Genomic DNA, 14,665 nt, shown 5'->3' with positions numbered 1-14,665 from the left:
TCTCGGAAATCGGCCTAATACAAAATCGCTAATCCGCTTAATCGGATTATCGGCAATCACTGCCCGATAATCCGCTTAAGCCTAAACGCCCGCGAACACACTCGCGACCTCAACACCCGGCAACGGGGGCCGGCATCGCTGCCCGACCTGCACCGTTGCACCCGCGAGCACCACTGAACATGCAAGAGAGCGAGAGAAGGAGAGAGAGAGAGAGAAAACCGGCACCGACCTTCCCAACGACGACCTCGGGCGAAGATGGCTGCTCTCGGCCAACGGCTGCGGCTTGCTGCTGCTGCTGCTGTTGCTGCTGGTGCTGCTGCTCAGCTGCTCGCCGGATTCGCTCGCCGAACGCGCGCGCGCCGGCGGTACGGGCTTCGCTCTTACCCGCGCACACCGGTGCTGGGCGGCAAGGCTTGGCTGGGCGCGACCCAGCCACTCACTCCACACTCACACCAAATGGAACCACCGATGCGCGCCTACACACCGGGTGCGCATCCACAAACAAACGACGTGGCGAAGCACCGCACCGCTTCCAAAAACCAACGGAAAAAAACCGGAAATCGGCGACGACAAAATAAACGCGCGCACGCGATCGGCCAGCCCAAACGATACTACCGATTTCCCCCCTCGGCCGCGCTCTCCCCATTCCACTCGCCCCCACGCATAACGATCCTGGCAACGGATCGTCGCCTCATCAACCGCCTCCAGCTCCGCCAATGCCCGTTCGCCGCACCTCAAACAGAGAAAATGTAGGCATGAGAGTGTATACAAATACACCCTCAGCCCGGGCGCAACGAACGGACGAGAGAGAGACAAAGGAGAAGCCGGCAAGCCGAAATTCTCCGTCACAAATTTAAGACTATTGTTCAGATTTGTTTAGGTAAATATTCTGTTCGTATGATAGTTTTTGTTGCCGATATAATCGATGATTGTATACTTGGCTGCGATTTTTTGAATAACTCCGAAATTGCAGATTCTATTAATGACATTTTTTTCTGATGTTCCAAACTCTGTTAGGACTAATGTTAACCAAAAAATTTGTTCTAGAATTATACAATTAAGTACTGAATTTCCTGCTCAACTACAAGATTTACTTGAGAAAAATTCAAAAGAGTTGAATTTTTCTCAAAAGAATAAATTTTCACAACTTCTTACTGATTTTCAAGATATTTTTGAAGATAACGATGTAACAGGTAAATGTAACCTTATTGAGCATACAATTCAATTAACAGATTCAGTTCCTATTAAACAATCGGTTCGTCCTATACCATTTCATCTGAAAGCTGAAGTCAATAAAATGATTTCAGACATGCGAGACCAAGGTGTTATTGAAGAATCTTCCAGTTCTTGGTGTTCTCCGATAGTGTTAAAAAAGAAAAAAGATGGTGCGTGGAGATTTTGCGTTGATTTTCGTAAATTAAATTCAAAAACAGTTAAAGATTCTTATCCTTTACCTAGAATAGATCACACTCTAGACAAACTGACTGGAAATTCTTGGTTTTCCACTTTAGACTTAAAAAGCGGTTATTGGCAAGTAAAAATCCGTGAAGAAGATAGAGAAAAAACTGCTTTTTCAATTGGTAACGGTTTATGGCAATTTATTGTTATGGCTTTCGGGTTGTGCAATGCTCCCGCTACTTTCGAGCGACTAATGGAGAAAATTCTTCGAGATATTCTTGATGATATTTGCTTAATCTATCTAGATGATGTCATGGTTATGGCTAAATCATTTGATGACATGATAGACAACCTTAGGACTGTTTTTTCAAGGATTCGGCAAGCAAATTTGAGATTAAAAAAAAAGAAATGTAATTTTTTCCAACGTGAAGTAGAATATCTTGGTCATATAGTGTCCGAATTCGGCAAGAAAACAGATCCTAAGAAAATTGAAACGATAACTCAATGGCCGATTCCAGTAAATAAAGATCAAATTAAAAGTTTTACTGGATTGTGTTCTTATTATAGGCGTTTCATTAAAGGTTTCTCTTCTATAGCTAAACCTTTGTACAATTTGGCAGATCGAAAAGATATTTTTGTTTGGACGGATGAATGTCAAACTGCATTTTTAAATCTGAAAAAGGCTCTGTCTTCGCTACCTATCTTAGCTTTTCCTCGGTTAAATTCACCTTTTCTGTTGGATACTGATGCTTCTAATCATGGTTTAGGTTCTGTCCTTTCTCAAAATCAGGATAATAGAGAAGTCGTTATAGGTTATTATAGTCGCGTCTTGTCTAAGGCAGAAAGAAATTATTGTGTAACTCGTCGCGAATTACTAGCAGTTATAGATTCTGTAAAAAACTTTCATCATTATTTATGCGGTCGACCTTTCTTCATCAGAACTGATCATTCTGCTTTAACATGGCTACTTTCGTTTAAGGACTTAGATGGCCAATTAGCAAGATGAATAGGAAAACTTGATCAATATGACTTTCAAGTTTTACATCGTAAAGGTATTTCGCATGGTAATGCAGATGGACTCTCGAGAAGACCCTGTAACAGTTCATCTTGTACTTATTGTTCGAAATTAGAATTTAAATTCTTAAATAACAGTTGTACTGTAAGTCGTATTTGTTTTGAAGAGTCTTCATTAACTGATTGGCGAAAACGTCAACATCAGGACAATGTCATTAAAACCATTTTAAATTGTAAAAAGAATAACATCAAACTTTTATGGCAAGATGTTTCTTCGGAAGATGAATCTATAAAATTATACTTGTCTCAATGGGATTCGTTGTTAGTTGTAGATGATATCTTATATAAAGAATGGATTAGCCCAAATTTGAAGTTCAAAATTCTTCAATTGATTGTACCGAAAGACTTTACCAATATCGTTTTGAAAGAAGCTCACGATTCTCCGTCAGGAGGTCATTTTGGTGTAAATAAAACCTTAGATAAGATTCGTAAAAGATTTTATTGGGTTTCTTATAAAAGAGATGTTGAAAATTGGTGTAAGTCTTGTTCCACTTGTGTTGCTAGAAAAGGTCCATCTGATAAAGGTCATAATCAGATGAAGATTTATAATGTAGGATTACCATTTGAAAGACTTCAAATGGATATTTTAGGCCGTTTTCCAATTTCTTCTTTAGGAAATAAGTATCTGTTAGTTATAACTGATTGTTTTACGAAATGGGTAGAAGCTTTTCCTCTTCCTAATATGCGAACAAAAACTATTGCTGAAGTGCTTGTTCGAGAAATTGTATATCGATATGGAGTTCCTTTAGAAATCCATACTGATCAAGGCACTAATTTTGATGCTATTTTAATAAAAGAGTTATCTGATCTGTTAGGTATTAAGAAAACACGAACAACACCCCTACACCCGCAATCAAATGGACAAGTAGAAAGACAGAACAAAACAATTTTAGACTATTTATCTAAATACATCGCAGACAATCAAAAAGATTGGGATCGGTGGGTTGCCTTATATCTTTTGGCTTACAGATCCTCGACTCATGCTACCACCGGCGTTACACCAGCTGAAATGTACACTGGTGCCGATCTACGACTTCCGTTGGATTTATTACGAGGATCACCTCCCAACCGAGAAGAATTGTTAACTACTGATTACGTACAACAGTTAAAATCAACACTTAACACTATACACAATTCGGCACGACAAAACATCGCTATTGCTTCTCAAAGAACAAAGAAAACTTATGATAAGACAGCTAGACATGTTCATTTTCCAGTAAACCAAAAAGTATGGTTCTTTAACCCTCGCAAAGTCAAAGGAAAAACACCAAAACTTCAGAGTACTTGGGTAGGACCTTACATAATCGTCAAAAAGATTAACGACGTGGTTTTCTGCATCCAGCAATCACCAAAACACAAAAAGAAGATTGTACATATTGATAGGTTAGCTACATACCACGATAGGTAACACACTTACCTTTCTCACGGTTATTTTGAGCTGTGGTTTTTCCCGTGAGATATAAGACGAATGTCAAGGTAATATACAAGGTGAGGTCCACAGCATGATAATCCCCCACCCTTGTAAAAATCAACACGTTATACACTACAACATTACACAACAGACTCAAGATTTAAGATTGAAGATTCAAGGTTTAAGATTGAAGCTTTTCAAGACACGGGCTTCTGTTCTTTAACGGAAGAATAAACTCGCTTGATAAAGTTGACATCTTGGTTCAAGGTTTACGATTCAAGGTTCAAGGTTCAAGAGTCAAGATTTCTGAGTATTTTGTTTTATTTAGATTGTCGGGCGACAATTTGAATGAAGGAGGAGCAATGTAGTATATTCGATACGTTCCAATTTGTTGGTTACTAAGTGATTGTTTGGTTGCTAAGTAATCTGTATTATTATTAGTTAGTTAGTTGTGTTCATGAGCTGATATTATATACACACGCTATTTTCAACGATTCTAATACAAGTTTTAGTTTCTTTTACATATCGTTGTATTTTATTTCATTAATTAGTAGTGGTTATAACAATATATATATATATATTCAACTATATTATGTTGGCTTGGTTATGGAGAAGGTAAGATTCATCAAATAACGTTATATAGTTGATGAGAAATAACCTTTCAATTATAATTATTTCAAATTTCAGAACTTATCTTTGCTCGCAAGTAGTTTTTTTTAATACTCAGGGATGATATTTATATTCAGTATTGATGATTTAAACAATTTAAGGATTTATTAAAAAATGAAATTAAAAGGCTTTGTCCTTACAATTGAAATAGATATACGGATATATGGAGCTGTCTACAATGTTCTGTAAGCATTGAAAATCAATTGATATTTAATGTTGCAAAGATCATTTATTGTATTTCTCTTAATATATTTAATAGATCATCAGAGACAGAAGGAAAGAGTTGAAATTTGAACCAATCCAAAGAGAACTTGTTTTTGATATTGATCATATGACTGATTATGACTAGATTAGGACATGCTGTAATGGAGCAGATGTTTGTAACAAATGTTGGAAGTATATAGTGATAGCTGTGAGGATTTTGGATGTTACATTGAGAGGTACATGATTTTATTTTGTATAAACAAAGTCTGAAATCAAATTTATAACTTTTGCTTAATTTTTAATAGATGACTTTATTTTGCGCATATATTATGGGTATTTTTCTGGAAGAAGACTTATTCATTGGATAAGTGATAAACCAGCTTGTTTTTTAACCATTAATGGAAGAAAAAGCTATAGCACATTATTTTTAATTAATTATGGGAGGATAATTCATTAAGAAAAAAGTAAAATTTACTGAAAAGATGCATCATTCTTTCAAGTATGTACTGAGAACCAATTATTCAAAAGTTATGTTAATGTTTTAAAAAAGTTTATCAAGTTTTGTAACTGAAAAATGAAATTGTAGAAGAGCAGTTAGTATCATAGAGCCAATGTTTGCCGATATATATGTTGAAGAACAAGGAATGCTAGACATAGAAGAAAGGGAAAACAAATTTTTAGATATTATTCTTGAAGAAAATATGAGGATAGAAATTGAAGAAATATTTTATCAGTATTTAATAGCTGTTAAAAAATGGAACACTTTTGTGGACTTTTTCAAAAATAAAATTCAGTCAGTATGTAATTGTTTTTCCGAGTTTGAATAAATTATTATTAATTGAAAGATATGAATAAATAAATTATGTGCTCATTACAGGGATCATAAAAGTGGTGTAATACTCCTTTTCTTATTGAAGAGATAATGATTCAATATGCTTATCCTAGATCAGATATAAATGTACCAACAATAATAACAATGATAAGAAGCGGTAAGATAATCAAGTATATGGTTACAACTCTTAAAAATTATTTTTATGTAATCAATAATTGTCATAACACATTTTTCAGATATAAAAATAGAGTTTTGAGCTCAGTTTTAGAAACATAAATATTTTAGAGTTTACTCAAATTTTTATATTTGTTCATTTATAACGAACTCAAATTTTTTATCATTCTAAAATCAAGATAACAGTATTTTGTAGTCGAAAAATTATTTTATTATAGAAAAAGGTGATCAAGAGTATCATTGAACAACACGCTAAAATATCTTTGCTGTTTGGCTGGTAAGTTCTGTTTTGTATAAATACTGAACTGATTCTTTGATTGAACATGAGGGTTTTCCAATTAGATTTTTTTTAATTGTAGTGTTTTTCTTAGAGAAAAAATAAAATACTATTTTCTTAATAATATGAAATATCTGACATTATAACACACAGTCTACACAAAATTAACAAATAATTAATTAATATCAAATGTTAATTAATAATAATTAATATTAAATAACAAATAATTAATTAATATAAATAATCGAACTAGATATTTTTAGTGATGTTACTAGAGTTGCGATTCGCGTCCGTATCCGTCCGCATTCATACGTAGCTATGGGACCGGGGCCTAATGCAAAAATGATTTTCTAGAAAAGGCATATCTGAGTGCTATCTTTTAAAACCTATACAGAATAGAGAATTATGTTTCGGAGGAAATTCATTAAGGCTTTGTTAAATGAAAACGTTAAAAGCGGTCAATGAGTCGGGATGGCACACTTAGAGAACATATAAGTTAAAAAATGTTAACAAAAAAATATTCAACGTTGCTTATGTTATTTAATTGGCCAATTGGAGTTGCTTGGAATCTTTAGTGATAGCATAATATTGTTATTAACTTTTTATGAAAAAACTATTACGCGCAATTCTATTTGATTACATATTTGAATTGAGCAAATAAAAATCGATCAATTACAACTTATTGTTGGACAAATCTGCAGAATTGAACTGGGGAGCAAGGTGTTTTGAGATAACTCGTGCATCCGCGAACCGTCACGCTCTCACTTGGTTTATAAATAGATTAATTTTTTGAGTATTTAGAGAAATTGTTTCTTCTCCTGTACATATTAATCAATAAAATTGAATATTTTTAGTATTTTTATTCTTGTTGTTATATCAAAGCCGTGACTCAAGTAACTTTACTAATCCACGGCGTAATGATGGTCAACTTAAGTCACGGAGAAGCATTGCTAAAGTGCGCATTTAGGTCACGTAGTGCTATAAAGCAACTTAATTATATCGATAAAGATACTTCCTATCATTTTATCTGCGGATATTAACAAGACTTTTCTTATTGAATAAGAGCTGTAGTAAATATGCAAATATAACAAGTTCTTGTTTATATTATTGATATAACTAACAAGGAAACTCCCCCAACCCGACCTCACCGATTTCAATAATCTTTTGATATGTTATAGTTCATCAAAAAATAAGACATACGTATTTTTTTTTATCGGCGGAAAAACACTTTGAGGGGGTGAAAACAACCCTCAAAGTTCACCCCCAAAAATGTATCTCAGCATCTAATTGATATTTTACGACCAAACAAATTTCATATCACTTCTCATGTGAAAAGCAAACTAGCACATGCAATTCCGACCACAAGGGATGCAACCCTTATTTTTTTTATTTAAAATACTATCTATTTCATGGCTATTTTTATGAAAAAAATTAAAATAACCCGAAAAAAATTGGAAAAAATATTACCCTACATAAAATATAGTACAAAAATTAAGTTAATCTAGTCAAGGTTTTTTTTGAAACTACCCCCTTAAAGTTGAAAAACCACCCCTAAAAAATTGTTTTCAATACATTACAGGTGGTGTTGATAATTTAGTGTAAAATACGTTAAGCATTATTTATACTGTACAAACACAACTATCTCGTGCAGTTTCGACCACAAGGGTTGCAACCCCTAATTTCTGTCATCGAAATTTTTACCTTCTTTGTACCTATTTTTGAAAAAAAGTTCATAATGAGCTTGAAAAAATTAGTAAAAATATTACCGTGGATAGAGTAAGAAAAAAAATTTACCTTTTATTTTTAAAACCACCCCTTATGTTGAAAAACCACCCCCAAAAAATTGTTTCCAATACATTACAGGTGGTGTTGATAATTTACTGTAAAATACGTTAAGCATCATTTATAATGTACACACACAACTATCTCGTGTAGTTTCAACCACAAGGGTTGCAACCCCTAATTTCTGTCATCGAAATTTTTACCTTCTTTATTCCTATTTTTGAAAAAAAGTTCATAATGAGCTTAAAAAAATTGGAAAAAATATTACCGTGGATAGAATAAGAATAAAAAATTTACCTGTTCAAACTTATTTTCAAAACCACCCTCAATGTTGAAAAACCATCCTAAAAAAAGTTTCTGACATATCGTTGCAATCTCTTCTAAATCAAATAAGCTATGATTCCATAGCTATTTTGTTGCTCTCTTTTAAATTTTTTACGTTCTATCGTTTATTAATTCTATCAAAAAATAAATAACTTTTATTATATAAAAAAACAAGTCAAGAATAATATAATATTATACGTATACCTAGAAGATAAGTATAGTTTCTCGGATGCGCAAAAATTTTGGTATATGAATGATAGTATTATCAGAATTTTATTTACGTCCTACTATCAGCGTCTCTGACGATTGTCTGTTATTTTCATGATTGATAAATATGAGTAAGTAATTCTTCACCAGTAGCCAACACAACTTTCTTGTTGTTGGACGTATTGTATCGACTATTGAACTAACAGCATAATAAATAGTAATAAGAATATAATATTATAAGTACAAATAATAATAAGATACTATTCCGTTAATTCGTATTTCGTAGTACCTGCTACGTAAGTATAACTATAAAATTATTTTTTATATGCAAATAATTTTACGGCTTTTTAATATTTGTTATTAAAAAAATTGAAATTACACTGATTATGAGGATTTATTAATTAATGATGTTTATAATTATTGTTTACTTATTGATTTGTTTATTATTATTGTTTATTAATTAATATGTTTACTTTTTAATTTATTAATTAATTTTTTTCATGAATGTTTTCTATAAGTTTGTTTATCATTATTGTTTACTTATCAATTTGTTTATTTATTTGTTTTTATCCTAATTTGTTTATTTGTTATTCAGTTTATTTCTTATTCCCCAGCGATATCAGGAGAGACCTATACAGAGGAAAAATAAGGAAAAAAAGGGGACGGATGAATGGACGGACGCACGGAGAATTTCGCGCCTTCTGTTTAATATAATAGAAGATATATAAGATATATGTATATATATTTTTTTTTTATTTCAGATTAAAAAATGAAAATTAACGCTCTGAACGTTTTAAATTTATTATTAGCTTACTTTCAAACTCTACAAATACCTGAAAGTGAGACAAATTATAAAGAGATTCAATTGTCGGAAAGAATTAAAAGCATTTTAATAGATTCCGTGAATGATTTCAATGAAGTAGATATGATCGTTGAAGATACATTAGATTTTCAAGAAGATTACAAAGATCATGCTGCAAAAATAGTAGAAGATGAAGTTCAACACCATTTTCCTGACGATTTCGAAGCACCCACCGACCATTGTACCAAAGACAATGAAGATGTCAGTTTTGAATATAAGCAAAGAGCCGTAGAATACTGGAGAAGTGGCAAAAAAAAAAATTTAAGTGTTGAAAGTGTACGTCAAAAATTTAAGAAAGTTTCATCTGTGAGTCAGTTGAAACGTTGGGCTCATACAGTCAACAAAGGTGGTACTTATAGAGAAAAAATTGCAAGAATTTGTCAGTACACTTTTGATAATTTTAAAGCAGCAGTAGACGCTGGTTACATCATTCATGATCGTGACATACGTCGATGGGCATTGCAAGCTCAAAAGATTATAGGATCAGAAGATGTAAGATTCAAAGCTTCGGATAACTGGCTTTGTAAATTCAAGAAAGCTCATAGAATAGTATCCCGGAAAATAAATAAGTTTATAACCAAGAAAACACTAGAAAGTAATTCAGAACTAACGATTAAAGCAAATACTTTTATTGCTGATGTTAAAGCAGGCATAAGAATAATTGGAATTCATAATGTGTTTAATTCTGATCAGAGCGGATTCCAACTGGAAATGCACTCCGGAAGAACGCTAGCGGTTGAAGGAGAAAAGCAGGTACAGTGTTTAGTACAGTCAGTTTCTTCAACAACCCACAGTTATACTATACAGCCACTCATATCAGCCACAGGAGAATTACTGTCACCACTCTTTTTAGTTTTGAAGGAATCTAGCGGTGAGTTTGGACCCATTGTTGAAACCACTTTATTTAGACCCGAAAATGTTTACGTAGAAGCATCTAAATCTGGAAAGTTGACTACAGGTATACATAATCCCATCTAGTTACAATTAATGTCATTATAAATAATTTTACAAATAAGATTTTTGATTTTAGATCTCTTTAAAATATGGCTGCAAAAAGTATATTTCCCTAATGTAGGTTCCAATACGATGCTGTTGCTTGACTCCTGGAGCGGTCATTGTGACAGTGCCATAGAAACTGTAACTCCACGTGATAAAATTATAAATTTTAAAAAAATACCGACTGGCACAATGGGAAAAATTCAGCCACTTGATGTTTTTGGATTTCGCATATGGAAGAACTTTGTCCGCCAATTTTCAGATACCGTAATTTTGATGAATTATGATTTGGATTTACATAAAAGAAACAACATTATTAAACTTCAGTCGTTAGTTCACAATCAATTATCTTCACCAAGATATACTAATCTTTTTAAATATTCCTGGTTCAAGAGTGGTTACCTCACTAAAAAACCAGAAAATTTTGACAATCCTGTTGCTTACAGTTTTGGAGATTCCTGCAATACACATTGTGACATAGAAGGATGCAAAAATGTGGCTATTATACGTTGCGGTTGGTGCAATAAATCATTATGTTTCGAGCACTTCTATGAAGAATATCATTATTGTAAGAAGTATGAACAATAAATCCGTCCTAATTTTTTTGATTGTTTTTAATTGGTAACTGAATGAATTATAGTAACGCATATAAAAATCAATTAAATATATATTACTTGGCAGTTTACAATTTTAGTCACAAGAAAGGAGAAAAACTCAACCAACAAAAACAATGGCAATGCTATCAACCCTCCTAATCACCGAATGGCGATGGTAATAAACCTCCCCCTAATAACCCTCCTAATATCCCCCAATGGCATTGCTTACAACCCCCCATTAACCTCCTAATAACTCCCCCCCCCCAATAAGACCCTCCCCCTAATAACCCCCTAATAACCCCAGTAGTTAGCAGGGTTGATAACGTTGCCATTATGTTATTCGGTGGGTTGCAAGTATTGCCATAAGGTTGCAAGGGGGCTCAGCTATGTCTTCGGGCTATTAGTGGGGGGGCTAACGGCATTTTCATTGGAGGTTTTTAGGGAGTATTAGGGGGGGTTGTAAGCATTCTGATAGTGCGGGTTAGTGCGGGAAATTGCCATTGGGATATAAGGGGAGTTTTAGAAATTGCTACTGGGTGATGGATCATTTTTCCGGACAGATTCGGAATCGGCGCAACAAAATACTTTGGAAAAACGTTGTCCCACTTCTGGGTCTTGTTGGGTGATAAAATCTTGAATTGGTACATATTTTTCGTATTCTATCCACGATAATAATTTTTCCAATTTTTTAAGCTCATTATGAACTTTTTTTCAAAAATAGGAATGGAGAAGGTAAAAATTTCGATGACATAAATTAGGGGTTGCAACCCTCGTGGTCGAAACTGCACGAGATAGTTGTGTTTGTACAGTATAAATAATGTTTAACGTATTTTACACTAAATTATCAACACCACCTGTAATGTATTGAAAACAATTTTTTAGGGGTGGTTTTTCAACTTTAAGGGGGTAGTTTCAAAAAAAACCTTGACTAGATTAACTTTATTTTTGTATTTTATGTAGGGTAATATTTTTTCCAATTTTTTTCGGGTTATTTTAATTTTTTTCATAAAAATAGCCATGAAATAGATAGTATTTTAAATAAAAAAAATAAGGGTTGCATCCCTTGTGGTCGGAATTGCATGTGCTAGTTTGCTTTTCACATGAGAAGTGATATGAAATTTGTTTGGTCGTAAAATATCAATTAGATGCTGAGATACATTGGAAAATCTATTTTTGGGGGTGAACTTTGAGGGTTGTTTTCACCCCCTCAAAGTGTTTTTCCGCCGATAAAAAAAAAATACGTGTGTCTTATTTTTTGATGAACTATAACATATCAAAAGATTATTGAAATCGGTGAGGTCGGGTTGGGGGGGTTTCCTTGTAAGTGCAGAGACCGTCTACATATATGCATGACGGTTCATTTCGTGATCTGCTTTACCATTATTGCTATACCTTTGATTGAAATAATTACTTGATCTTTATGCTCGGTTATAAAAAAATGATTATTGCAAAACCAGTGAACGATTTCGCATTATATGCAATTTTTTAACATTATTTTAATATCTATGTATGCCCTGAGAAAGAAATCGGTAAGAATACTATTTTTTATAATCATTTTGTATATTGCAGACTGTAAAAGAATTTAAAAAGTTAGCTCATAAGACAGCTGCTTCTGCATTGATTGCGAAAAACCAGAAGCTAGAAGATTTTATAAATAAGAGAAAACGCTTAGATGGTAACATAGAGCATATTTCGCAAAGTAAATAATCCAAGCCAAAAATTATAGATGTGCAAATTATTAATTCGAATCCCTTGGTTGAAAAGCGATTACTCCCACCTTCTAAAGAGAACCAGTCGCAAAATGATGACAATGGTAAATATATATATATATATATATGGGTCAAAATTATAGTTCATCGAAAAACCGTGCGCACGGGGTCCTCCGATTTTATTGAAAATTAGTACACGTATTCTACATAAGAAAAAAAGAAACTGCCCAAAATTTCAGCCCCCTAGATAAAAAATTAGGCCCACAGGACTGTTTCAAAGATCAAAAAATCGCCTTTTTTAAGCGTTTTTCGACCTATTTTCAGTTGCTTCTCAAATCTCGAGTTTTAAAGCTACTTGAACAAGCAGGGGCTCATTTTCTTTGTCTTCTCAAGAGCTTTATAGCGCCGTAATATAAAATATAGGTTCGTGTAATAATAAGAATCCTAGAGACCCAAAAGTGCAGAGTGATTTTTACGATTTTTGCCTATGTTCAAGGGCCGTAAGACAGTGAATTTTCAATATTTACAATTTTTGAAGTACGGCATTGGATAGCTCTTGAAAAGACAAAGAAAATGAGACCCAGCCCATTTCTGTAGATTCAAAAGTGACGGAGATATGCTACTTTAAAAATAGCTATTTTCGTGAAAATCGCGTTTTTTGCTGATTTTGACCTAGCTGGAAAAAAATCTGCCTGTTTCGATTTGTCTCAAAATTTCAGAGGATGTTCTTCAAGTGTTCCTCAACAGAGTGCAATAATTTTTTTTCTGTATATCGGCTGATTTGTGTGCTTTTTCAGCTATGAAATATGCGAGTTTTCAGATTTTTCGTACGAGAACGATCAATATCTATTCATCGGTTTCTCTATCTTCTAAGTTTCATAAACGTAATTTTCAGCAAACAGTCATAATTGTATACTCCAAAGATTAATTGAAAATCATAAACTATATTTACATACTTACTGTGCATAATTATTTGGGTTAGTTGCGTAGGTTTCGACAGGAACTTTACGAAGTATTACTCAAAGCTACACATTCAAGTGTTGATGTATTTCAATATAATTCAAGGGATATAATTAATCTTTCTACAACAATTGAAATAAAAAGAAATCGAATTCTTATCAGTACAGCAATAGAAATATGACTAGTCGAATATATTCACAATAAATGATTCTTGGTCGGAAGAATAAAATTTCACTTTCATAGTTTTTTGATCAATTGGTTCAAAAAAGTGATATTGTCTGGTATCCTTAACAGTTTTTGCTGATGAAAACCTCTTAGCGAGTGATTTTCCTCTTGCCTCAACTGCACTATCATCAACATACAATATTCTGTAAAGAAAGTGTACATATATAATTTGTTTGACTAAATTTTCGGCAAACTTCTATCATATTAACTTACTTTATCTTTGATTCTTTAGTGGACAAATAATCGTGCATTTGCTTTGCATTCAAAATTTGAACTCCTTGCTTCGATGCTTTTCTTGCAATGCGCTTTACCACAGCCCCTATACCATCACATGCACTTTTACCATGAGATGTAGCGAAAAAATTGTAGGAAACTATTTTCAGTCCAAAGTCTTTTTCATGATAGCACAAATTCCCAAAATGATTTCTGAAAATGATATAGAATATCAATTCTATTAAGTCTTTTCTTTGAAAGAATACATTTTTTTGATAGGAGTATAGCAACACACAAATAAAAAAAATTTTTACTATTAATTTACAACAAAATACTTATAAAATAAATATATTTAAATATATGTATTTTGTTGTAAATTAATAGTAAAAATTTTTTTTATTTGTGTGTTGCTATACTCCTATCAAAAAAATGTATTCTTTCAAAGAAAAGACTTAATAGAATTGATATTCTATATCATTTTCAGAAATCATTTTGGGAATTTGTGCTATCATGAAAAAGACTTTGGACTGAAAATAGTTTCCTACAATTTTTTCGCTACATCTCATGGTAAAAGTGCATGTGATGGTATAGGGGCTGTGGTAAAGCGCATTGCAAGAAAAGCATCGAAGCAAGGAGTTCAAATTTTGAATGCAAAGCAAATGCACGATTATTTGTCCACTAAAGAATCAAAGATAAAGTAAGTTAATATGATAGAAGTTTGCCGAAAATTTAGTCAAACAAATTATATATGT

The 14,665-nt window shown here is 33.0% G+C and overlaps 2 protein-coding genes across 4 annotated transcripts in view; both read left to right on the top strand.

The window, feature by feature from the left end:
* Positions 1-14,665, top strand: part of LOC131666866 (sodium- and chloride-dependent transporter XTRP3) — a 1,010,463-nt gene that overhangs the window by 19,438 nt on the left and 976,360 nt on the right. The window lies entirely within an intron of this gene.
* Positions 5,157-5,745, top strand: LOC131666882 (DNA primase small subunit-like). The gene is made up of 3 exons (XM_058939906.1): positions 5,157-5,255; positions 5,343-5,553; positions 5,634-5,745. Exons 1-3 carry the CDS (start codon positions 5,239-5,241, stop codon positions 5,640-5,642), a joined length of 237 nt encoding a protein of 78 aa, XP_058795889.1. The 5' UTR covers positions 5,157-5,238; the 3' UTR covers positions 5,643-5,745.

The sequence above is a fragment of the Phymastichus coffea genome, unplaced genomic scaffold (genome assembly GCF_024137745.1).
Source record: "Phymastichus coffea isolate CEN01 unplaced genomic scaffold, Cenicafe_Pcof_1.1 PCOF00004, whole genome shotgun sequence".
In the NCBI taxonomy this organism is placed as follows: Eukaryota; Metazoa; Arthropoda; class Insecta; order Hymenoptera; family Eulophidae; genus Phymastichus; species Phymastichus coffea.
This window is presented reverse-complemented; position numbering and strand designations above follow the sequence as displayed.